Below are 24,677 nucleotides of genomic sequence, written 5' to 3' on the forward strand. Positions count from 1 at the left end.
AAATAGCGTTATCATTATTATTCATCTCAAGTTTTATTTCCATCTGGCATAAAATTAGCTTCTTAAGCTGCCTAAGGAATAAAAAAAATCTTAATTTTATCTTGTTTTCACCTTACAAAAAAACCACAAGTGGCTTGAACAGAGTTGAGCATTCACGTCTTGCTAATAGAAGAACTTCCCAGAAGAAAAGGTGGCAGCTACTTATTCCACCTTCTGCTCCAGACATGCATTTTGTACTAGCAAACACACAAGACTGACAAAGACAAACATCCTTTAATGGAGAGTCATGTAATTGTGAAGTTTGAAAGCAACTCCAACTATATGACTCGTGCCTTAGGTTCACCTCCCCCCCTTTCCACTGGACGTTTTCATGTCATCATCGTGAGATGACACAAAACCTGCACCATCCTCCACTCCAATTAAGTTCTGCAAATCTACCATGAACAGCTGTGAGCCTCCCAAAATTTAAGACTGTGAGAAAATTTCACCAGATCGTCCTAAAACTGTGAGGTTCGTTTCCAGAGCATAGGCGAACCAACAAAACAGTTAAGCTATAGAAGCAGCTCAGCCATAAAGCAACAGACTTCAGGAAAACGCTGAGAAAACATAAGGGAGGCTCTTTAAGCCACTCGACGAGTTGAGCAACTTAAAGGAAAGCTGTAACTCCAACAGCCCCCAGCCCCGCGCACCAGGAAGCGCCGGGCGACCTTCCCCGGCCCTTCAGCGCACAAGCCCGCCGCAGTCGCCAGCACAAGCCACCCCCCCCGGCTCGCCTCCCCCCAGGGCTGCCCCGCCTCACGCACCCCCCCGAGGCCGCACCGGCTCCGCGGCCCCCGCCGCCGCGCCGCACACCTCTGGAGGAAGTTGCGAGCCGAGCGCCGCCCCGCTCTCGGGCCGGCGACTTCCCTGTCAGGCAGCGGCTCGGCTCGGCTCGGCACAACACCGGGAAACGAGCCCCGGCCCGGCACCGCCCCGGCGCAGGGCACCCTGGGCCGGGCGCGCCGAGCCCCCGGGAGCTGCAGTCCTCCCAGCGCTGCGGCCCTGGCCCCGAGGCACTCTGGGAGTTGTAGGCCTCCCCCCGCCGTCCCCGCTCCCGCAGTACATGCCGGGACCTGAGGTACCGCCATCGCTGCAGCCCTCGCGTGTCTCCGCCTGCCTGATAGAGCCGCCTCCTTCCTGCTAGCGGGGGGAAGAGGCGTGTGGGGAAGGCGACTCGTCCTGCCCCGTCGCCTGCTTCGCACGCCGCCGCACCGTCTGCGGAGAAGATGGCAGCAGAGGAAGCTGCGGAGGCCGCGCTGGTCCGGCTGCCCCCCAAGCAGAGGGAGCCGGCGGGGGAGGACGAAGAGGAGAAGGACGCCGGAGGCGGCGACGAGGCTGCGGCGCTCAGTAAGGGCCGCGCCGCGGCCGCCTGCGCAGGGAGGGGGGGGGCCGCGGGCGCGCGCGGAGCCGTTGGGGCTCTGGGGGGGGGCGGCCGCGCGGAGCCGTTGGGGCTCGGGGGGGGGGCGGCCGCGCGGAGCCGTTGGGGCTCGGGGGGGGGGGGCGGCCGCGCGGAGCCGTTGGGGCTCTGGGGGGGGGGCCGCGCGGAGCCGTTGGGGCTCTGGGGGGGGGCGGCCGCGCGGAGCCGTTGGGGCTCTGGGGGGGGGCGGCCGCGCGGAGCCGTTGGGGCTCTGGGGGGGGGGGCGGCCGCGCGGAGCCGTTGGGGCTCGGGGGGGGGGCGGCCGCGCGGAGCCGTTGGGGCTGGGGGGGGGGCGGCCGCGCGGAGCCGTTGGGGCTCGGGGGGGGGGCGGCCGCGCGGAGCCGTTGGGGCTTTGGGGGGGGCGGGCGCGCGGGGGGAGCCGTTGGGGCTCGGGGGGGGGGCGGCCGCGCGGAGCCGTTGGGGCTCGGGGGGGGGGCGGCCGCGCGGAGCCGTTGGGGCTGTGGGGGGGGCGGGCGCGCGGGGGGAGCCGTTGGGGCTGTGGGGGGGGCGGGCGCGCGGGGGGAGCCGTTGGGGCTGTGGGGGGGTCCGGGCGCGCGGGGAGCCGTTGGGGCTGTGGGGGGGGGGCGCGCGCGGGGAGCCGTTGGGGCTCTGGGGGGGTCCGGGCGCGCGGGGGGAGCCGTTGGGGCTGTGGGGGGGGCGGGCGCGCGGGGGGAGCCGTTGGGGCTGTGGGGGGGGCGGGCGCGCGGGGGGAGCCGTTGGGGCTCTGGGGGGGTCCGGGCGCGCGGGGGGAGCCGTTGGGGCTGTGGGGGGGGCGGGCGCGCGGGGGGAGCCGTTGGGGCTCTGGGGGGGTCCGGGCGCGCGCGGGGAGCCGTTGGGGCTGGGGGGGGGGGCGGGCGCGCGCGCGGAGCCGTTGAGGCTCTCGGGGGGGGGAGGGGAGAGGACGGGCGGCGCAGGTGGCGGCCGCACGGATGCCGCGGGCTCAGCCCTCGGCCCGGCCCCCCCGCGCCTCGCCATGCGGCCGGGCTCGCGTTGGGCTCCAGCTGCCGAACGGGGGGGAACGGGGCCTCCTGGTCTGAACCCGCACCGCGGTGCCTGGGATCTGCCTCGTGCCCTCTCCCCCCCCCCCCCCCCCCCACAGACTCGGTGTAAAGGGCGGCCGGCGCGGGGCGGCGGCCCGGCGGTTCTGCGCGGTGGTCGCTGCCCCCTTGCGCAGCTCCTTCCCCTTGCTCCGGCTCCACCCCTGCGGGAGCTCAAACCTACTGAGCGGGACTTGGGTCGTTTTTCCGAACTTTGCTGCAGAACGGTTCTGTTCTACGCTTCGTTTTGAAGCTATTTGGTGATCTTCTAATTATTTCAAGCGTAGTCTAAAAGATCGCGCTACAAACCAGGGCCCATGGCTCCGGCTGGGCAGGAGCGAGGGGTTGTAACACGTAATAGACTCCAGATATGTGGGACAGAGGCTGTATTTTCTCACAAACGTGTTTAAAGGAATAATGGCTTTGGTGCCCTTCCCAAACGTCTAGCAGGGCCAACCGTGGCATTGATGCCAGTCATTTGTTATTGCAGTCTTATAGTGGAAATGAACTTCTTTTAACTAAAAAAAAAAAGTGTTTTTTGCTCTCAGGCATTATTTTATTATGTTTGTGCAAAATCGATGATTCCTGATGGGACTTCTGCAGTCCTGCTTCAGTAATAAAATGACACTGTGCTTTTCTTAACTATTTAGTGTAAGCTTTTGGCTTTCTTAGTTTATATATATATATTTATACACACACACACATGCATATATATTCATACAGATTTTTATATAGAAACCATATGTATTTATCTCCATGCACACACATACATATTCTTTTTTAACTATTTAAACCTATATGTTTATTGTTAAGACTCAGTCAGCTATCTTGGCTTCAGGTCACTGCTATGATCTAACCATATATATATATATATATATATATATATATTTTTTTTTTTTAGCAATGTTACCAGTTTTCACACAGTACACCTACTTCCATTTAATCCTTATTCTTCTTATGGATTTCTTACCAAAAAACCCCTCTTTTTCTTTCTTCATTTCCTGTTCTCTTTTTATTAATAAATGGTATAAGAACCAGGCATCTTGTAACTATTAGCTGAGAGGTAGGCAAGGCATAAAAGTCTGTCTCGGGTGAATTTTCAGCTAAAAACGGATCTGTGAGAAATACATCAATGCTTTTATGAATAGCATGCTCATCTTGATAATATGTTTTAAGTTAGAATAATTTCACTCCATGCTTCATTCTTTTTATATAAATAATTTCTTTGACCTCTGTCTTCAGATTGTTCCTCCACGCCCTTCTCATTGTATTTCTTTAAAAGAGTGAGTATTTGCATCAAACTGCAGTGTCTAAAAAACAAACCAGAAAAACCCCAAAACCCAGGAGAATCGAAGAGCTGCTATAAGATCCATTCAGCCCTTAGCCTGTCTTCAGTAGGGTCCAAAAGTAAACAGCTAGGGAAGAGCATAAGGGCATATATTAATACATCCTCCAGAAATATCCTTGGGCACAAAACTGTTTGTAGCTCGTGGTTTTCTTGAGCCAAAGGTGTTTTTGTATTTAAAAGCCCTTACTGGATTTCTCTTTTCCGTAAAATTGTCATTTTAGCCTCTGTAAACTTCCAGCATTCGCAGCAGGCTGCGACAGGGAGGTCTGTAGCTTAACAGCAGGTTATGTAGAGAACTCTGTTCTGTTTTGAATTTCCCACTGATACCTCCGTTTGATGTGTCCTAGGTTTTTTCATTGGAATAGAAAGCGAACAGTCGACCTTGATGCACTCTGTTCCACTCATAATTGCGTGGGCATCCGTCCTATCCGGGCTGAGAAGCCTTAGCCTGTTCTGTTGCTTCTCCGGCAGAAGCTATTCCATAGCTTTGTTGCTCCTTGTCACACGCTTTTCAACCTTTTCTGTTTCTGCTACCTCCCTTTAAAGACTCCCTTTAAAGTAATGCTGTTCGAGATGCAGGACGGCCGTGGATTTCTGCCTTCTTTCTTCGGACTCCCCACTGCTTGTGGGGAGAGGGATTGAACCCTGCTAGGGATTTTTCTCTTGGTCCCATAGAACTGCGTTTTAAAACCTCAAGATCCTGTTCCGGGGTGGTGAGGTTCGGCTCAGAGTCTGTCCGTTCATATGTGAAATCAGGATGAATTTTTCTCCCCAAAGTCCACTGCTTTACTTCATTTTTTTTCCGTTTTACTACCCAACCACTCAGCTTCTGAAAGTCCATTTGAAATTCTTCAGTAAGCCCTTGTCTTTAGTACTCCAAATAATTCACTCATTAGCAAGTGCTGTGCCCCTCTTTACTTGCTTCCTTTTCCAGGTTGTTCAACCTGTTCATAACCGATTCTGAACTCTTTTTGTTTTTAACCTTCGGTCGGTTCTAGTATGTTGTTAAATGTATTCTGACTTCCTGCTTATCTGCTTTCTGTTGCTGGTGCTGCATTTTGCCAGAAAATAAAGTATAAGTATTATTCTGTTAATGCTAACACATCTGATAATACAGATGGATGAATAGTTCTTTTTGTCCAGGATAGCATTGTTTCACAGTGGTTTGCAAGAATGAGTGGTAATCAACGTGAAATTATTCTTTGACTTACCGGTTAAGCAGTTTTTCTCCTTCAAAGTTGTTGCAGCCCCTTTCGCTTGTTAGAAGCACCAAATTATGGGAAACAAAGGAACATGCTTGTATAATTCAGGTAGTCTATCAACAAAATTCTTACTTTTCTTTAAGATGGCCTGGTTGTCTCTGGAAAAGTGGGAAGCAACAAACTGGACACGGCAGTTGCTGAGTCAGAGGCGGAAACCAAAGAAGGAGCTTCCACAAGAGAATCCGATAGTAACATTTTGGATGTATCGTCTGATTTTCCCAGAGGTTTGCTAATAAACTATAGTAATCTCTGTGTTACGTTCTTGGAGGAGGGAGAAGAAAAGGTGAAAACAGTGGGAAAGAAATGTGAAGGGAATGTGTGAAATCTTAATTTTCAGTATAGCTGATTCCATAGATACTTTTTTCCTGGAAGTCTGAATAAAATATTTTCCTTAGATGTTAGAAATGCCTCTTTAAAATGAGGCACCGTTTTCCCCTTGCTAAACATCCTACAAATCACTTTGGAACTTCCCCCAAATACAGTGGCAGAAAAGAAATTATGTTGGATGAGGTATGACATGTATCAAGTCCTGATGTTAAAAGCACTACTCCTGTGAATCTTTAAATGTAGATAAGTACTTGTGAACAGAGAAAGTCTATTGTAACCAAGTGCAGACATTGGGAGTTAGGAATTCCTTTTAGTGCTGGCTTTAAAACTTGCTTCTGTTATCTTGAACACAGTGATATCTTAATTTCACGTGGGAAAATATGAAGATTACTGCTTAAAAAAAAGTTTAAGGTTTAAAGTCACTACAGAGCCAATATTGCTATAAAACGGGCTGTTCTATGTGCCGAAACCAATAAAAGAGATTTGCTGGGTAAGCTAGTTCTCTCGTTTCCTAGCAAATTCTACGCTGTTCTCACAGACTGATAAGTTGAAAAATTGGAAGGTAATTCTGAGGTCATTAATAAACGCTTTGCCAAGAAAAAAAGTAGAATTGAATGGGTCCTGGCTATGCGCTGAATAATTGGTACTTATAATTGCTCCCGTTCTAGCTGCTATTTTAGTTTTACCAGATAGCTCACAGGATGCTTTTATACTGTTTTGTTTATAATTTGCATTAAATAAGAATGCCGTGCAGTCACATCAGGAGTAAATGGCATGCAACTTGCTCTTTCCAGCTTTTTTTTTCAAGTGCAGATCGTTGCAATCTGAAAAATTGGATGTATATCAGAATTAAAAAGCAAATAGAAATATCTGGACCTTGTTAAGGAACTTAACTTTGTAAGTCATTCCTTCTACCAGATTCGTGTTGGAAGTTAAAGGATATAACTGGTGCTAGTATTAGATTTGAAATGATTGATAGCAGTGAGCTAAAAATACCTTTTTAACTAAGTAAGTTTAACTTGTAACTGTCTCTGATTTTTAGAGAAACATATTTCAATTCAAAGACAACTTGCCGATCTAGAGAAACTAGCTGATCTGAATGAAGGTGAGTTTACCTTGGCAGTATCCCAGAACACAGATCTTCATGTTACAGGTATTTACATTCTTTCTTGGCTTTTATTTTTGAAATACTACGTTTTTTTCATTTCTGATGCTTACTAGGGGTTTCGTAAAGAATAGCTTTATGATTTTGTTCCCTCGTTTATCACCTGTTTTCCTTTACTCGGTGAAGTCAAGGCCTTAATGATTCCTCCTCTTTTTCCTCTGCGTTATTGCGTTTCTAATGTGCCCGTGTGCATGGATCAACAAAATGTTGATTCTAGCTATACGTCAACAGTTTAATCTCATTTTTATTTTGCTTCCAGTGTCATGATAACAGGGAAGCTAATTGTTGTCTTCACTGAGAATTACATACATTTTTGTTCTAATCTCAATTTAAACAGAAACGTCCTCTGTTTTGGATGTTTTATTTTCCTTGTTGTCTGTATTCATTGTTTCTGACACAGATAGTGGAGGATTGTTTTAAGAGTGCAGAGTGTTCTCTTTACCAGAGTAAAACCTCAACAGAGGTTTCTGTGTTCCATGTTCAAGGAGGAGATGGGTCATAAATACCTATTAGGTGTGTGTGTGGGGGGGTGTTTTCTGGGGGTCTTTTGTTCATTTTTGTTTCTAAACAATTTCATCTGCTCTTGAACTGAGTTACATGTAAAGCCATGGTGGTGACAGGAAGCTCATGATCCCTTTACCTGTTCTGAACTGTCTGGTTCTTTTTGTCGTTCTGTCACGAACGTGGCATTCTTCTGTGTTCTTGGACTGACTTGTGTCTATTACCATCATCTTGTGTGTTTGATACTCAGTGAATCATATAGCAATAATAGTCTGATCAACATAAGAGAGTACTGATGATTTGGTGAGCTGTAGGCTGCATCTCTGCTGGCTTCAGTGGTAAGGGACTCTGCATGCACAAGTAGTAATCCACCTGTACAGTGGTCACGGCGGGGTCAGGAACTTTTACTCTGGTGCAAGTGTAAGATGCGCGATTATTATATAAATAATCATAGATAGTTTTGTCTTCTTTCTTAGATATATTGAGATAGTGGTTGAAAGCTTTACATTTGCATCATGTGACTATTATGAATCTGGAAATAAAATACTGCTTTTGTTGTGTTGGAGGCTGCCCATATTATGTGACATGTTTCAGTGCTCATCTTGTGCGATTCAAACACATGTGAGCCTTTCTGCTCAGTTCTACCCGAGAGATTGTTTGGCATCCAGCAGCAGATGTATGCCTGCCTGATACAAGATTCCTATGCACAGCTGTACAACATGTGTCTCCTGGGGTCTAGGTTTTATTTAGGATAATACTTGATACGCTTCAGATACCTTTGATGCAAAAAAATCTTGCCCTTTTTTGCCTTTTTTTTTTTTTTTTAACTTCTGAGGTAAGATTTCCAAGAAGAAAGGATACTTTTAACAGAGCATACTTCTCCCCCTCCCCATTTTAAAAAGATACTAGGTGCTTGCTTTATCTAGAAGTTTGTTTGGAGATTGAGGAGGAGGAAGAACAGACTTTTTCTAACATTTTCAGTTTTTTGTTTTTTGTTTTTAAAGTAAGAGTCTTTTGTGTATTCCATGGAGTAGTAAGCACAGACAATCCATTTACTTCAACCTTGTGGACGCCCGTAATAAAATATAGTTCGGGGAATTCATCTTTAACACCCGCTAGCGTTACCGTTGTGTGTTACCTTTGTATATTACTTCTCAAAATACGCATTTAACCGTAGTTAATAACAAATTCACATAGCAGCATGTATTTCTCTTAACATGCCTAACTGCATCTTGTATGTTTCTCATATTTTTTGGGTTTTTTCAGCTGAAAAGAAGCCCTGTCCATTGTGTCCTGAGGAGAAATTCAAAGCTTGCTATCATCATAAACTTCATCGCCACCTTCAGAATTTGCACTGGAAAATTTCTGTTGAATTTGAAGGTAAAGGCAATCATATTTGAATAGTAAGTACAACATGAAATTGTGGAACGTAGGGCATTGTTCTATGTTTCGTCTTTAAAATTCCTGTTGACATAAGTGTGAGTTTCGTGCATCTTGACACCAGCTCTGAACTAGAACTATATTTTGGCAAAATGAATGTTGGCCTTGGATGTAAAGTATGAATGTAAAATAACTGTATTTTTCTGAATGCCAAAATAGTTCCTGTTGAGCATTTTCTCATTTAAAAAAAAAAAAAAGTTTCTGGATATGTCATGAAAATGATTATAAAATTAATTTTTGTCATATAAATATTTTGGATAAAAATTCTAGTTGTATTATTCAGAGTGTTATTATTTTTCTGGAGATAATTACTTCCAGTATTTATTTAATATCAGTATTTTGTCTTTCATGTAAGATCGGTTTGTAAGATGCATTTAAAGTCCTTGCATTAAAATAAGGAAGAGAATGAGCAGTATATGTTTTAAATGAACTGGGTATATGGATTTATAGGAAATAAAATGATTAACCAGAAGATGGGCAATATCAAAGTTAAATTAAAACATCATCTGCTAGAGTTTTGGTTTTGCATGTATTAAGAGGTGTGGGGGTTTGGGTGGGGTTCTCCCCCTTCCCTGCCACTTTACACTGTAGGGGAAAAAAACCCACAGAAATCTTCACACAAGTCGAGTAAAAATACTTCGGTAAAGTGTTCATCGGTGCTTACAACCTACTTTCAAAAGCTGTATAGCGTATGTGACCTGAGGACTCACCGGAACCGTGCAGCGTGTAGGAAGCTAGCAGACTTGCGGAAACGTGACACGGTCCGGTCCTCTTAAGGCTTTTGAAAAGTCTTTCTTGTCTTTCTCTCATACGTGGATTAACAGGTATTGTGTAAATGTTTTAGTACTAGCCGTTATGCAGTACGCTTCATTTTAGTGCTGAATCGCCTGTAAATTGATTTTTGCAGAGTTCAAATATTCTTAATCTATACTTAGCTGATAAAATTTCTCTATGCAAAGAGGATGGATGTATCGAAACAATGGTAACGTTTCCTGTCTGATGACAATACTTGAGAGTCCTTATTGAGACCTTGCTATAAAAGTAATGAACGAAAATCCTAAATCAAAGCATTTGTGTACAGGACATATGCATGCTGTTTACTTAGTGTACTGTGACGTGACAACAACTAGTTTGTTTTCCAGGGTACAGAATGTGCATCTGTCACTTACCTTGTCGTCTAGTAAAGCCAAACCTCGTTGGAGACCAGGTAAAAATGCTGAATCACAGAAATATTTGTTACCCCACAACATAGGTGAAAGAGGTGATTGGGAGAACTGCTACTTCAGTCCCAAAATATGGCTTGCTATCCAGTGTGGGATACCAAACGCTTATTGGTCCAGAATATAAGTATTCGATATAACCGTGTGACAGGTAGTATATCTGTATCTTACTCTTGTGGCTATCTGCTGAGATCGTGTAAACCAGGATCGGTTTGGAGTAAACAGCAATGTTATGTGGAAGAGATTGAGGGACATTGGGAAATGGATGGTTCTCAGTTTCTTCCCTGCATGCTGAATGTGTGAAGTATTGGCAGGCAGTTGAATCGGTAGTGGTGACAGTGAATCAGTGCCAAGATAGCGGTGCTGTGCTGGTTCCGTGGATATGTGAGTGCTTACAGTCTCTTTGGCGGTAGATTCAGAAATGTATGTACGCACAGACAGACGATTTCTTAAAATCAGTCTATATTCAGCTACAGTTTTACTTTAATATAGTCTAAAACTACACTTACTGTATTCTACAGACATTTTCAAAGATGGGAGCCCATTACCATTGTATTATCTGTTCAGCAACTATCACACGAAGAACTGACATGATAGGGCATATTAATCGTCATGTGAATAAAGGAGAAACTGAATCAAGGTTTATTACAGGTAGGTTCTTACTTCTATTAAACTTTGAATATTTTGATACTACACAGTGCATGGGATGACTACGATATGTGGGCAAGGGACACGAGATAAATAGTTAGATTTACTAATGAAAAATCTGCCCGTAACTCTTCAGGATTTTTTTTTTCAAAGATGTAAGACTCTTGTGATTTACCAGTTATTCCGTTCTTATTGATAAATAATACTATTTCACAGTTAGCTTATTTTTGAAAATGGAACTTTCTATCTTTCCAAAAGAATGGAGAGCATGGTGTCCATAAAACAAAGCCTGTACAGAGCATTTCATGTCTCTGTATATTTGGCTTTGTCTGTCCTTAAATCAGTCTTAAGTAAATCTATGTACAGTACGTAAATCCTTTGCTCTTTTTGTGCAAGCTGCATCAGCATGGATTCATAAAGCAAGATGGGGTTTTTTTGTCCTGAAGAATCACAAATATGTCAGTTGTTCTTAGGTAAATTATAATCCTTTCGGAGATTCTCCAAAATTAGACTTTTGTTTTTAGATGTTGATGAGCTAGATGGGAAGGCCAAATCTTAAAAATTAATTTCCTTTATTTGCCAAGTTGCTTAAACCTTATTCTTCATTGAAAATATGTGAGTTTGCTGCTCAGCTTGTCTCTTACTCTGTCCATTCTCTGTGGCTGTCAAATAAAAAGCGTGTTACTAATTAGCTGGTGAGTAAGATTTGAGGCTTTATGCTACAGCATGAACTGCTCACTGTCAGAAAATTAATCAGATGTTTCTCTCTGCCTCTGTGGAGATGTATAGGTTTATTGTTCTAGTTACAATATAACAGAGATGAGACTGGGAAGTTATGAGAGCTGTGCTTCATTCTTAAATGCTCTTGTCAGTCTGCGGCAGTGTAGGAATAATAGCTTGGTGTCTGTGGATCAGTTTGTATGTCTAAGAAGCAATAGTAGTATATGTTTCCATACCTTCTAACTTAAACATTTCAGGTAGAAAGTACAATGCCTGTTGTGAAGTATTTTAATCTGTATCGCTTTGCCTTCTGAACCGTGTTAGTACGGGATGGCTTATTTGTCACTTTTTAAATAAAGCACTTTCATAGCTCCTCTTGCAGAGGAGGGGGAGTTCACAGATCACATACTTAATACTTCAGAGGCGCTTGAGCAAAACTTGGTGCGTGAACATGGGGCGAATGTTAGAGCTGTGCACTGAGATAGAGATACGCTGTCTGTATGTTTGAAAGCAGCAAAGAGCAGGCAGGCTGTGCAGTGAAGGGTAGCTGGCGGAGAGCTGACAAAACTTTCCTGGTCATTCTTGTGTGAATTTTGCTACTGTTAGACTGGGCATAAATTGCCTGGAGAAATGACAGCACGTGTTTACAGCCAGCAACTCAAAAAAGCTTGATTTGCTCTATTTTTATTTAATACAAAGCCTACGTGCTTAAATTGTCGCTATGTTTGAGCTAGCTGTACGCATTTCATGAAGCCGTTTGATAACTTTCGGATATTGAATCAAGGTTTTTGAGGGATCTTTGCAGTTTATTGAATTACGTTCAGACCTATGTTAATAGGTTTTTAATTAATTAGCGAGGTATTGTGTGTAAACATGCAGAACAAATATTTGTCTTTGTTTAGATTCTATCACATGTTGTACATGATTAAGGACCAGAGTGTTCCTTTAGTACCCTTCATCTAAAAGAACAGTACTTTGTGCAAGGAGACGGAATACTGGGTTCCTTTTCCTCAGATAGAAATGGCTTCTCAAATGCTGGAGTGACCTGAGCCTCCCTGGGAATTATTGATTTATCAAAAGGTGTTTGGGGTAAGCCTCAGGCTCAGGTGCTTCTTTTTTTAAATTTGGGTGGCTAAGAGAGCCCAACTGAGAAAGAAATTTGGTGCTTTATGGAAGAAAATAGTGGTAGAACTTGATCTCCATCCACCACGTATGTACAGAAGATAATTTGTTGTCGTCTTTTTTTTCTCATATTGATTGGTTTGTGCATGCTGGTTGAATTACTGTATAATGCTTGTGGAACCAGAGCTCTTGTTATATGGAGCAAGTTCTCACTTTCATTTGTCAAATGTGCTAATATTAATTTAAATTCTCACTAAATAGTTTCTTCCCCCACGATTACTTTCTTTTAGCTCCTGCTCCCAAGTCTTCTCATGAGGTGCTGAAAGAGTCAGACGCAGATGTGCAAGTGCTTCCCAACTACTCCACGCCTCAGAAAACTGATTCCTATTTCAATCCTAAAATGAAACTCAACAGGTGAGAGAACAGGGCGTGGGAGGATGCGCCAGGGGGATGATGAGTTCGTAGTTAAAAACTCTCACACGATTCGAAAAATAACCCCATAAACCAGTTGTTCTTAGGGCCAGAGGAATAGTATTTGAGTAATAAAATAAGACGTCTGACATAAGAGAATCCCATTTGGATGGGTTTTAAATTTGTCTGCTTAGATGATTTCTTTTAATTTGGAAAAGTGTTCCATTGGAAAACTGCCTTCCTAATGAATGATGTTTAAAACCAAGAACATTATATGAGAAATATTGTAGTGTCTGAAGCAATTAAGTACTTTTATGTAATAGGTAGTTTATGCAAAAGAACAGGATTTGAAAAGAGGAGCGCACTTGAAGACTCACTTCATTATGCACGCTTCAGATGTTTTTCTGTGAACCTCCACAAAGTGTTAAAGCTGGGCCCTGCATTCTCTCCTTCAGCTGAACCGCAGCATACGTATAATATATGGTTTTCGTATCCTAGGACTTTTTTATACAGGTCTTTTTCTCTTGGGGGTCACGTTCTCTCCAGTTCCTTCTCATGCTTGTATTGAAAGAGATGAAGGAAGAAACACTGTCTTTTTTTAGGAGAGTCATAAGTCGTGTCTAAACCACAATTGAAAAGTGCAAGCGTTGACACCGAAGCATGGGACGAGGCTTCAGCCCATGCTGACCTCTCATGTTGTCAGCAGCTTTGCTGTTAATATTTGAGCTCGCAGATTCAAAGTTAGCTCAGGTAAGCCTGTGAAAGCGAAGATGTGCCCCTGAGAAATGCCATTCCAGCTACAGTTATGGTTCTGTCTACAAGAGCAAGGTCTGTTCCTTGAAACAGGAATTCAATTGCTCCGTCATTTCTGAGATACTTTTTCTGCACAGAGCCGTTAATAGGGTAACATCAGATTGTGCTGGGAAAGGAAGAAAAACACTATTTGCTTTGGAGTGCTAATCACTTTTTCCAGTGTTTGAGTAACTAGTTAAGTTGATTCAGGATCTTACCTTCTAAAATACTCTGCTCTGACTATGATGGTGTGTGAAACACCATCATTATGCATAAAGTTAGGTTAAAAGTAAACCTGTTGGAATTAAACTTCAAATGTAGTCGAAGGTTTTGACGTACAGTTCTTAAATTTAACAGATTTTAGCCTAAGTGTTCTAGTAACATGTTCAAGAGAAAGAAAAAGGGGAAAAAAAGAAAAAATTATATTCTCACCTTATTTGTGACCCTTTCTTTTATTTTCTAGGCAATTGATATTCTGTGCATTAGCTGTTCTAGCTGAGGAGCGGAAACCTATAGAATGTTTGGATGCGTTTGGTGCCACTGGTAAACACACAAGTTCTTTACTCTTTAGCAAGTATCCAATAGTATGAGATTGCAAAAATCAGTAACAACTAACAGGCATTGCATATTCAAAAATAAGGTGAGGTACACAGTGATTTTCTTCCTTAGGCAGGCAGTCATTAGCTTCCCCCAAAAAAAGAAAAAAGCCTTCAAGAGCCTGGGATTTGACTGCTTAAAAAGACCATAAATAATAAAAAAAGCCAAGTTTAATAGTCGCCTTGAAGAGGGAGGCTTTTCACTTTAATGCCTGTGAAGTGCCATGTGTCTGGATCTTCCTAAACTTGCATACAAGGTCTCAGATCTCTTGTGACTTCACAGATGCGGAATTTGGCTGTATAATCAACCTCTGGTTATAAAATGCTGATGAACCCAAACTTTCTTTGAAAAAAGCATCGCTAATCAGTTACAAAAATTCTGAATGTGAACTAAACGTAAAGCACTTTTGTCTGTGTCCGTTAACTGTCTGGAACAAAGGTCTGAAGAGATGTGAACTGTTGGCTTTATTAGCAACCAGCTCTTCTAAACCTAAGATCACTGTTGAGATACAGCGGTAACTGCTCAGCATTTTGTGTAAAAATTCTTGATAATGTGTTTATTGCAGTTCTGAACTAGGCCAGACTTCACAGCTGCATCCTGTTCTGGCATCCCACGCAAGTTCTATGAGGTAGTCATAGACTTGACTACAGAAGTCATCAGTAAACATTTAGAGGCAGCCTAAAAATCTTCACAGTATTTGTTTTTATGTTTGAGGTTTTACTATGGTCTGCCATGGGAGCGTTAAAGCAAGCCAAGAGGCTTTCCTGCCAAATACAGGTCTAGCTTGCTTCAAAAATTGCAGATCTCCTCTCTCTGTATCCCCAGCTCTGATATAAGAAGGTGACAAACAGACTACTGTCTGTTCCATTACAGACCTCGTTGTGACTCCATGCTGACAGAGGTTTGTCAGCACAGTTTTTGCAGGAGCAAGAGAGAAAATTTGCGTTACAGTTCTGTATTATAAGCAATTCAAAAGAATGATTTTTTTTTTTTTCTTAGTGAGGTCAGTGGGCCAGAAACCAACACCATGTTCGGTCATGGAGTTAGAATTCTGACTGAGTCTTTCCTCAGGTATAATGGGATTGCAATGGGCAAAGCACCTCAGAAGCTCTGTGAAGGTTACTATTAATGACTGTAATGAAAATTCCGTGACAATGATTCAGGAAAATTGTCATTTAAACAAAATGAAAGTGATACTAAGGAACACTAAGGAAGATGACAGTGATGAAGCTATAGAAGATGGAGAAGAGAATATTGGCAGCATTGAGGTGACAAAGATGGATGCGAATGTTATAATGCATTTGAGATCGTTCGATTTTATGTAAGTGTTGAGCATTTCCGTTGAAATAGTTTTTGTGTTTCTTCTTTTTGTGTCTTTTGATAATGACTCAATCTCTAATGATTATTTAGGGAAGATAGAATGAAAGAAGTGTCCAACAGTCACTTGTTTGTTTTAAAGGTAATAGTATTGTGCCAGAAATGGTGTGAAAAGTGAATGTTGATTTTAAATATTTTAGAAATAATCCCTGGGAAAATATTAAGCCCTTCTGACATCTAGAATGGAATATAAATGGGTGTGAAAATGTTAAGCCAAACTGTTTTTTGTGTAATGTCATTGCCTGTTTGATTAAAAAGAAGTGTCAAGTTTATAATTTTTTTCTTAAAACTTTGAATTAGTTTAAAATTCATACCTGTGCATGTATATGTATAGGACTTCATGTTTACTGGATCATTTTTTTAATCCATTTTGCAGCATATTCATCTACAAATAAGGTAGCCTGCTACCTTAGTTTGGCTTATAGATGCATACATTTAAAACCTATACAGGCATAAAAAGAAGCGACTGGATTTCTTGCACTGGTTACCACTATGTTCTAAGCAGATCAAGCAGCAGGCATGCAGGCTGCACATCGTGCTAATCAGTACATCAACTGGAATGCCTACGTTTTAAAATATGTTTGCTCTTACAAGTTTCACCCTCCTTTGAGGATAAAGATAAGCATCAGACCAATGCTCTTTTAACAGTGAACAGGGTCAATGCAAAAAAAATACTTTACTGGCTTTGTGTTGATGTGTGTTTTCCAGTATGATGCTGCCTTGACTCTTTCAACTTGACACTTCCTCCTCCGGTATTCCAAAGTCATTCACGAGAGGCATGCTATAAATTTAAAACCTGTTTTCTTATTTTATTTTAAATATTGCCATAGATGAAGGTTTTTAAATAGTGGAGGCCTCTAAATTGTTGTCCTCTAAAAACTAAATTGTTGAGCATCTTTAGGTACAGTGTGGGACTTTTTTTTCTTTTTTTTTTTTTTTTCTTCCAGACATTTGGACCCCTTTGGAACCTCTGTGAATTATCTGGATTCTGCCTTTAGAAATGTAAGAAATCTTGGAATTGTGTCGTTGACATCCACAGACATCAGTTCTCTGTACGCGAAGGCCCAGCACGTTGCCCTGCGTCATTACGGATGTAACATTGTCAGAACAGAGTACTACAAGGAACTGGCAGCCAGAATAGTAATTGCTGCTGTGGCAAGGTACTGCTGTAACAAATCAGCTCAAATTCTGGTAGAAAATTATCAGTGATACAGAACTTAGACTGCTACTGTAGGTTGTGCATGTTCAGGTTGCAGAATTCCTTAATTCTAAAAGCCAGACTTCGGAACACAGTCTTCATGCTTCATATTTTATGTATGCTGCCTTAGGACAATATAGACTTTAAACTGAGCAAGGTGAAAATGCCTATCTAAGATGTGTGGGGTTTTGTTTTGGGGTGGGCGTGTTATTTTTTTTGGAAGTAATATGCAAAGTAATCTCCAGACTTGCATATCTGAGAACTCTCTGTCGTTTCGTGGTCATTACAGCACTGATGGACTTTATGAAGGTTGATTAAACTGCCTGAGTGGCTTCTAACTGGGCGTTATAGTTAAACTTCCTTTTAATGGAAACTGATAGTCACTTCAGATCCTTAAGCTTCAGTTTTAAATGTAACTGGGCTAAACAATTTTACAGGTGAAGTTTTATAGTTTTAAAAAACAACAAAAAAAAACCCTTGCGAGTTCAGCACAGTGCCTGCAATATTAACTTGTGAAATTAGTCTTTTGCATATAGATACTTTCAGTCAGCTAATAACTGAAGACTGAAAAACTGGTCTCTAGCTGAGAAAAAGATACAGGCAAGAAGACGAGACAGCTGCTTGGGAAAGACAGGGGGAGGAAACTGAGTGTGCAGAGGTCTTCAGAATATCAGTGTGAAAATACTGACCTCAGATGTTTAGATTTTTCTTCTCTATCTTCTTGCGTATGGTAGGTTGTTCCCTGCAGAATATTCTTAGATATGGATATGCTGTCTCTAATTTAACATAACTTTTCTGTGAAACTATATCATGAACTGAAATTTTTTTGGTGAACTTCTCTTTAGCTGTTTAAGCGAAGTTTTAATTGCCTTCTGGGTTACATGTTCCAACTCCGTTAAGGAAGTTCTTCTTCCCTCTCAAGGCTTTATCTATTCAGGAACATATTCACACTTCCTGTGCTCCTCATTTAATTAACATCTGATGATTTACCACCACTTGTGTCTGTCTAAATTTCTCCTTTTTTGGACTTCCATGCAGTTTGTTTACGTTCTTGTTATAATGTTCTGGCAATAGGTAGGTATCTGGATAGAAGGATGATGCAGAGGGTAGACTGATTTTCCTAGACATGATAAAAATGTAAAAATATGGCTTTCTTAACCTTATAGGAGGAAAACTAAGCATTCCAGAAACAACAGCTGTTTCCTGATCGCGTTCTCACATCTTTAGTATCTCTTTCTAGAAAGTGGATGATCTCAAGAATCTTTCAACAGGTTCAAGTATCTGTGGAAGTGTTAATCTGCATTTCAGTAGAAATGTCCTTTCTTTCTCTCTTTCATAGAGCTGCAGCTCGTTGTAACAAAGGCATTGAAGTTTTACTTGCCGTAGCTCTAGAACATTTTGTTCTAGTAGTGGTCAGAGTTTTGAGGGGACCATCTCCTGCAGACGATTCAGCAAAGAAAATTAAGTATCTCATCCATTGCCAGTGGTGTGAAGAGAGAATTTTTCAGAGAGAGAGTAATATGGTAGAAGGTAAATTGATTTCCTTTGCACTTTCTAGAAGGTCTGAGTCCTGTACATCTGTTTTTATACTTGTTTAGGCCATGTTTACATCCATTTAGTAAAGCAGTACTTCCATTTAATGCGACAGTAAGTGTATGTATGAAGTGGAGAAGATATTTCTAGTGTAAGAATAACAATATCTGTTTTAAGGTAATGGATTAGACTAGTTGTCCAGGTGGATTTCACTGTAAATGTATGTTCTGTCTAGGAACAAATTGTGTACTCCACTAGCTGTGGCTATTGAAGCTGCCTCGACGCCTGATACGCCCTTGGATTCATCCTTTCCGTAAAGGGCACGAAGCCGGGCATGCAATCTTGGTTATCATTCTGTTCCTCCATACAGGGAGAGTTTTGACAGACTTAGGTGTCAGATTGCTATTCTAGAGACCTTTTCCTTAGGTGGTGGTGGTGGTAGTTTGTAGTTCCGTTTTGTAAATTCATGCAAGTCGTACAACACACGTTTTCTTAAACCAGACTTACAACTTATGCCATGAACGTGAGAACGGTCGAGCTCGCTTTCCCACTTGGTACTAACAACAACTTCAAATTTTCATAGTACTCACTTTTTTGTACATCTGTGCTCTTTTATAAGCTTCCCGACTTCCCTGTGGAAATTAAACTGTATACGTTCGCTCCATTGGGTTAAGTCATTTTTACCGGTTCAGAAGAGTAAACAAGCGCCAAGAGATATTCTTATTTTTGTGGAGAACAATCTGCGTTCACTGTGAGTTCGTCTGTCCCTCAGTTAAACAGCATCACCTCAGATTAATCAAGGCTTCTGGGTTAAAAGCTGACCGTGCGTGAGTGTGTCTATACACTAGTTGGCTTAATTTTTGTCTTCTGCCTCTACTGAGGTAACTGCTAGCCAGATAGTAGCGTGAACGAACATGAAAGGAAAAAACGTGTTTGCTTCACAGTAGCAGGTTCTTCAGGATGCATGTTTTCACATGGATCTCCGGAGCACTCTTCTAGTTGCAGATTTTTGGATACCTAAACTACTAATGGGTGGTGATGTCTTTTAATGCCTTACTGAAAGTCAGGTGCAAGAATGTGTAATGAATTTATTACAAAGATTGTCTTCTATTTTAAGAACAGAAATGAGTAACGGATCAGTGCAATGTTATGGTGGAATCTTAATTAGTAAATGAATTGTTTACTTGATGCCTTACATACTTGCAAGGCAGCTGACTTAGGGCTTAGAAAATTTGGAGCTGGGCTGTATTTTGTGTATGTAACCAAGCGATGCTTTCTGGATTTTCTTTTTTACTGATACTTATTGTTACACTGGAGATATACTTAATTATAGGAAGGCTCATAATGTCCTTGTTACTTAAAATATGCCTCTATATATAAAGTGATGTGGCTATTTTGTTTGTTTAATGTTGATTTAACAACGGTAGGAGGTTTTAATCACTCTCTAAATGATCGTAAGCGCTGCTTGACGGAATTGAGAACGTTGTCGCGTTTTAGATGCTGCTTGCCCTTCTAAATACCCCCACTTAAAGTGAGCTACTGTTTCACATCTGCATCACCTCTTTTTAATAAAGTAAGCATTGCAGGCTGTGTTTCAGAATAACTTAAATCTTGTTTTTCTGTTGCAGAAAACCCTTATCAGCAGCTACCTTGTGATTGTTATGGCAGTATGCCTGGGAAGACAGCAGTAGTTCTTGGTCCTCTCTGGTACGTACATAACGTAATATAGAACCATAGAATAATTTAGGTCAGAAGAGACCACTGGAGGTTGTCTAGTCAGTCCTTTAATAAAAATGTAAGTCTGTTGAGTATTTTAACTCTACAAAGTGTATATCTAGCAGTTAGGAAGAATTCGGGAAACTTTTAATTGAATACCCTCCTAAATTCATGCTGCCATTGGAAACAAAGGAATTGCATGTCATTAAGTTGAGAACACAATCAGCCTGATGCAACACTTGTGCGTAACGTAATCTAATTGCCAGTCCACTGGTGTGAGAGATTTTTAAAGTAACTTTTTGCTTTAATTAAGAAGTATCGAATTTTTACTGTTCTCTTACGTAAATTTCATAGGTCGGGAGCCCTCTTTAACACTGGATTCCTCAGAAGGATGCTGTTTGAGGCTGTTCAGTATGGTTTGGAGGAAACTCAGCCGCTTTTGAAGACATTAGTTTGTGAAGCAGAGTGCACAACTTTGAAGCAGTTTTCTATCCATAGTCCTACTGATGAGAACAAACAAGGTAAGACAAATGGCAAACTGTTCACGAAAAAGCTAGCTTTGTGGTAAGTTAGAGAGGCATTCCTCCTTGGTAACTTAATGCCAACGATAGCGGTGTGTACATAAAAAAGGCAAGAAAATCTTTGTTGCGTTGTATGCAGTACAGGTCTTGTCAGATCTCGTCAGACAACCCTGGATGCTGTAAGCATAGTAAGGTCTGTCAGAGGCAGAGTGCTGGGTTTAAACCCCTTTAATCCGAATGGCAGATCTTTAAATAAACATAATGCAGACATGTTGACTGCCATTAAAATCCCTCAGAGTCACTGAAGGAGTTGGAAATAGTAAGCGTCCGTTAGTTCTGCATTGCACCCTCATCCTGACCTGAGAGTCCCTGCTGTTAGGAAGAGAGGTCTGCAGCTATCATGCTCTGTGTTCTCTGCAGAAATTGCAGATCAGTGTACCAAAAGGAATGGCTTTCTGTAAAATTGAAATGGAGCCAAAACTTAACCTCTATCCAAATTAAAATGTAATCATATTTTGAGTTAGATTGAGTCAGATTTTGAGTTAGATCATATTTCCGTTAGATTCAAATTAGTGAGTTAGTAAGTGAAAGTTACCCGTGCCTCCGACTATACTTCTTACTTTCGATCTGGAATGTGGAGTTAGTCCTTTCTGTTTAAATAGGGCATTTTGTCATTTTACTGTCCTACAGTAAACTTAATTTTGACTTCTGATTGTATTCTAGAAGAGTGTGGTGTATATATCAAAACACCAGATACTTCAGCAGAATCCTACTTGGTACATGGTAAGTAGATCATTTTGGTGCAACTGTAGCACTTTCATGTTCAACTGTTGCTTAGTGTTCACTTTTATATACATACACACACACATTTGATAATATTTGTACTCAAGAGTTACTTTCCCCCAGCAATACTAATTTTACTTCATCTTCATCCAGAGTCACGTTTCCTGTGAAAGGCAACACACTCGCCCAACACACTCGCACTTCATAAAGTGTACTTGGCTTCGGTTGTTATGACTCAAAACGGTGTGTTAATTAAATTCAGGCTAGATTTTAACTCTGCAATATTTAACTTAGGAAAACAGATAGAGGTGTAGTTGCTATGTGGCTCTTTTGTATTTGGTGTTCTGAGCTTACTGATTTCACTGGTATTCTTTGTGGTCCAGGAAAAAGAAAAAGTAATGAAGTGATTCGAAATCCAACAAAACGACAAAAATGTGAGAACAGTGCTGAGCACCCTGCATTTTACTACAATATCCATAGACACAGTATTAAAGGAATGAACATGCCAAAGTAAGATTTTTACTTAAGTTCCAGTCTTACATTGCGATGATGATTCCTATGTAACTTGCATTGAATGAGCCCTCTTAGCAGTAACACGTTTTTAAATGGCTTTTGCAGGTTAAATAAGTTCTTAAGCTATCTCTCTGAAGCTGGATACAGAGTAAGTAGAACCCATTTTGATCCTATGGGAGTTCGCACAAATGCCCCCTTGGCGCAATTTAAGACTATCCTTGTGAAGTACAGCACTCCCACGTACACTGGGGGGCAGGCAGAAGGCCCTGTCCATCTAACCGAAGATCTCCAGGTAGGAGACCATGTTCAAGCTGCTGTAGATGGCAAAGCAGGAGATGCCGACGTTCGGGACGATAATAAATCTGGAGGTACTGCCGTGTTCACAAAAGACTGCCCTGCTCCTTGTGCAGCTGACTAATGAAATTCACTGTTTTGAAATCAGGATTTTGAAGACTTAAAACTATACCTGTACGAGTAAGCCATTACTTCTTACAGAACTGAGTTTTGAAAATCTGAGTTGCCTGCTCTTTTAATTTGTGAAGATATTTTAGAATTGCATAGGAGAACTTGCCACTGATCACAGTGTGTGTGGTCGAGGTACCGTTACTGTGGGAAAGTCTCTATAGACAGTTACTTGCTTTTATGCTCACATCCACTTTTACACTGTGGCAGCGTGACTACCCTCAAATCTTTGTAAAGCCTTATTCGGATTGCTAGCACAGAATCCGGAAGAGTGGACGGGGCCAAAAGTCTTAAGCATTTCTGAACATCAGCTTAATATAAAATGGACTGTCATTCCTAAAACTTGACTGGTTAGAATTTAAACAGTTTATGTTAAGGTGATAAAATGCTGCAGGATAAAATGTGGCAAGCTAGAAAGTGCTAGCCAGGTGCACTGAAACTCCAGATAGTAGTGCATTTAATTTGGCAGTCGTTTCTGTTTTTATAGTTCTGCCTAGCAGCAAAGGCCTAACCCAAGTGAGAAGAGAAACGAATTAAGTTACAAAACTGTTACTTAGACTTCAGTTCTTAGCCAAGCTTTCGTGGATTGTGTTTAGTCACTCTAGGTAGCTGTTTGTTCAGCTGAAACCTGGTTCTTTGCTGGCAAAAAGGTACAGTGATGAGACACCACAAGTTTAAGTTCTAGGTGAAATGTTGCAATTAACTAGTCAATAATACAATCTTTGTTTAAAAAAATCTCTTCTGTGAATGAGCAAAGATATTCTGTGTCGGTAGTCACTTCTGGTTTCCTTAAATATATGGCAGTATTCCAGCCAAATAAGCACGACTTTGTCCTTTTTCTCCCCCCCAAACTTTGTTCAGTTACCTATAGATTTCCCTTGAAAGGGGAACTATTACAAATTGAAACAATCAAAGTAATAGTTATGGTTTTTCACAGCTTTGGTATTGAACCTGTCACAGGACTGGTACTTCTTTTGAAGAATGTGAGGTGTTCTTGCCTTTATTTTCCCATCTCTAAAGCTTCACAACAAGAATATTACTGCTTTTCTGTCATTCAAAACTGAGTCCCAAACAGGAACAGCAGCATGGCAACTTGCAGTGGTCTAACTTAAAAATGATAGAAGATAGTGGAAATCCAGATACAATTCCGATTGTGCAAAACTTCTTCATAAGTTCCTACCAGGCCTAAATTAAGTTACTGCCTTTTATACCATCTTAAATTCATGATTACTTTTGTAATGAGTTATTGACATTCTGGCCTCATAGGAAAAAACAGGAGACCACTAGAGAAATAACAGATTGCTGCAGTAGTGATACAGCAACAAACCAAACTAAATTCTTCTCAAAAATTTACACAAAACACAACTCTGAGGGGGAAAAAATAGTTAAGATATTCTGCAATTGTTATGTAAATATTTTTTAAGGGGCGAGGACAATTAGAAGACTTCACTTCTAGATAGTAAAACTGCTCCCTTGAGCAGGATTAATATAAATGGGATAGAATTAGTCATAAAGCCAGTTAACTGGAGCAAAAGGGAGAGCTATAATTACAATAAAGTAGGCTAAAAAGCAAATTTAACTGAATCCTTTTGTGGGAGTTATTTGTGATTACTTTTATGGCTCCTCCTAAATAACAGAAGCTATTGTGCATCTTCTCCAAGTCACAGCAAGTTACTATTGCTCAGTATTCTTAGATGTATACAAGGAGTCGCAGAGAAAGGCTTCAGGCTTGTCCCTGAGGTCAGGCTTGTCTGTACTTCCAGGCTTTTTTTCCTTTGTCAGATGGGCAGAAGCAACTCTAAACTGGGACAAGGAGTTTCACCTGTTTTCCTGGACAAGCCAAAGAGGAGGTTGAGGCTCGGGCCTCTTGGAATTCTCTTTCTGTTGAGTATTTGTCTTGGGAGATCTGCCAAAGTGCTTGTTAATCAGCTAGGGTCAATCCTGCAATAATTAGCTAACAGAACGCTAGTGTTCACTCAAGGCAGTCATTGGCAGCTTCTCCTTTGTATTATTTTTTGATTCTATTAAAAAGTATGGTTAGTATGTTGTCCTGTTGTATGATGTAGAAATAGGATTTGGGGAACAGTTGCGCTGCTAGGGTACATCTCAAACAAGTCGCCTATAGCCCAGCGGTACAGAGCTTTCTAGTCACAACTCAAAGCTGTGAGAAACTTGAGAAACGAGTTGCACTGAAATACATGTTGCCATTACAGTAGTTCCTAAATCAGGGTGATAATGCAGGTGTTGGTTGCAAACTTGCAGCTGATACTCTTGAAATTCCTGTAGCTGTTACATGTTGTATCATGAGGCTTGAGCAGTTACTTAGAATAGTCCTTTGCCAGGTGAACCCTGCCACTAGTGGCAGGGAACTTCATCATGCAGGAAATCTCTTGCTGCAAGTGGCTTGAGCTCAACAGCACTTCAGAACATCTGATTAGTATTTTTCAGTTTTGAAAGCGTTTCCACTCATTCTTCAACCTCGGTTAAAAGCAGAGAATCTGATCTGCTGATAGTCACTATAGAGGCCC

The 24,677-nt window shown here is 41.7% G+C and overlaps 2 protein-coding genes across 8 annotated transcripts in view; one reads left to right on the forward strand and one right to left on the reverse strand.

Annotated features, from left to right (window-relative positions):
• The window catches only part of SWT1 (SWT1 RNA endoribonuclease homolog), a 40,405-nt gene extending 39,423 nt beyond the window's left edge, over positions 1–982 (reverse strand). For 3 of the 6 annotated variants that reach the window (XM_068953535.1, XM_068953533.1, XM_068953537.1), the window contains exon 1: positions 853–982. The gene's annotated coding sequence lies outside the window, so the exon portion shown is untranslated. Of the gene's footprint in view, positions 1–803 lie in introns of all 6 variants that reach the window. The other 3 variants (XM_068953536.1, XM_068953534.1, XM_068953539.1) reach the window with 3 other exon arrangements.
• Positions 886–23,733, forward strand: TRMT1L (tRNA methyltransferase 1 like). 2 transcript variants are annotated; one of them, XM_068953541.1, is made up of 16 exons: positions 886–1,386; positions 5,187–5,327; positions 6,473–6,535; positions 8,363–8,476; positions 9,679–9,743; positions 10,278–10,407; positions 12,537–12,660; positions 13,913–13,992; positions 15,118–15,367; positions 16,371–16,583; positions 17,961–18,151; positions 19,783–19,861; positions 20,225–20,391; positions 21,115–21,174; positions 21,558–21,684; positions 21,793–23,733. In XM_068953541.1, the coding sequence occupies exons 1-16, from the start codon at positions 1,266–1,268 to the stop codon at positions 22,103–22,105; spliced, it is 2,238 nt and encodes a 745-aa protein (XP_068809642.1). In that variant the 5' UTR covers positions 886–1,265; the 3' UTR covers positions 22,106–23,733. The 2 variants fall into 2 exon arrangements, with proteins under 2 accessions (XP_068809642.1, XP_068809641.1); XM_068953540.1 differs by having other exon boundaries at positions 1,253–1,386; positions 6,473–6,583; positions 21,793–22,970.
• The last annotated feature ends 944 nt before the right edge of the window (positions 23,734–24,677 follow it).

This window comes from Struthio camelus, chromosome 8, assembly GCF_040807025.1.
Source record: "Struthio camelus isolate bStrCam1 chromosome 8, bStrCam1.hap1, whole genome shotgun sequence".
In the NCBI taxonomy this organism is placed as follows: Eukaryota; Metazoa; Chordata; class Aves; order Struthioniformes; family Struthionidae; genus Struthio; species Struthio camelus.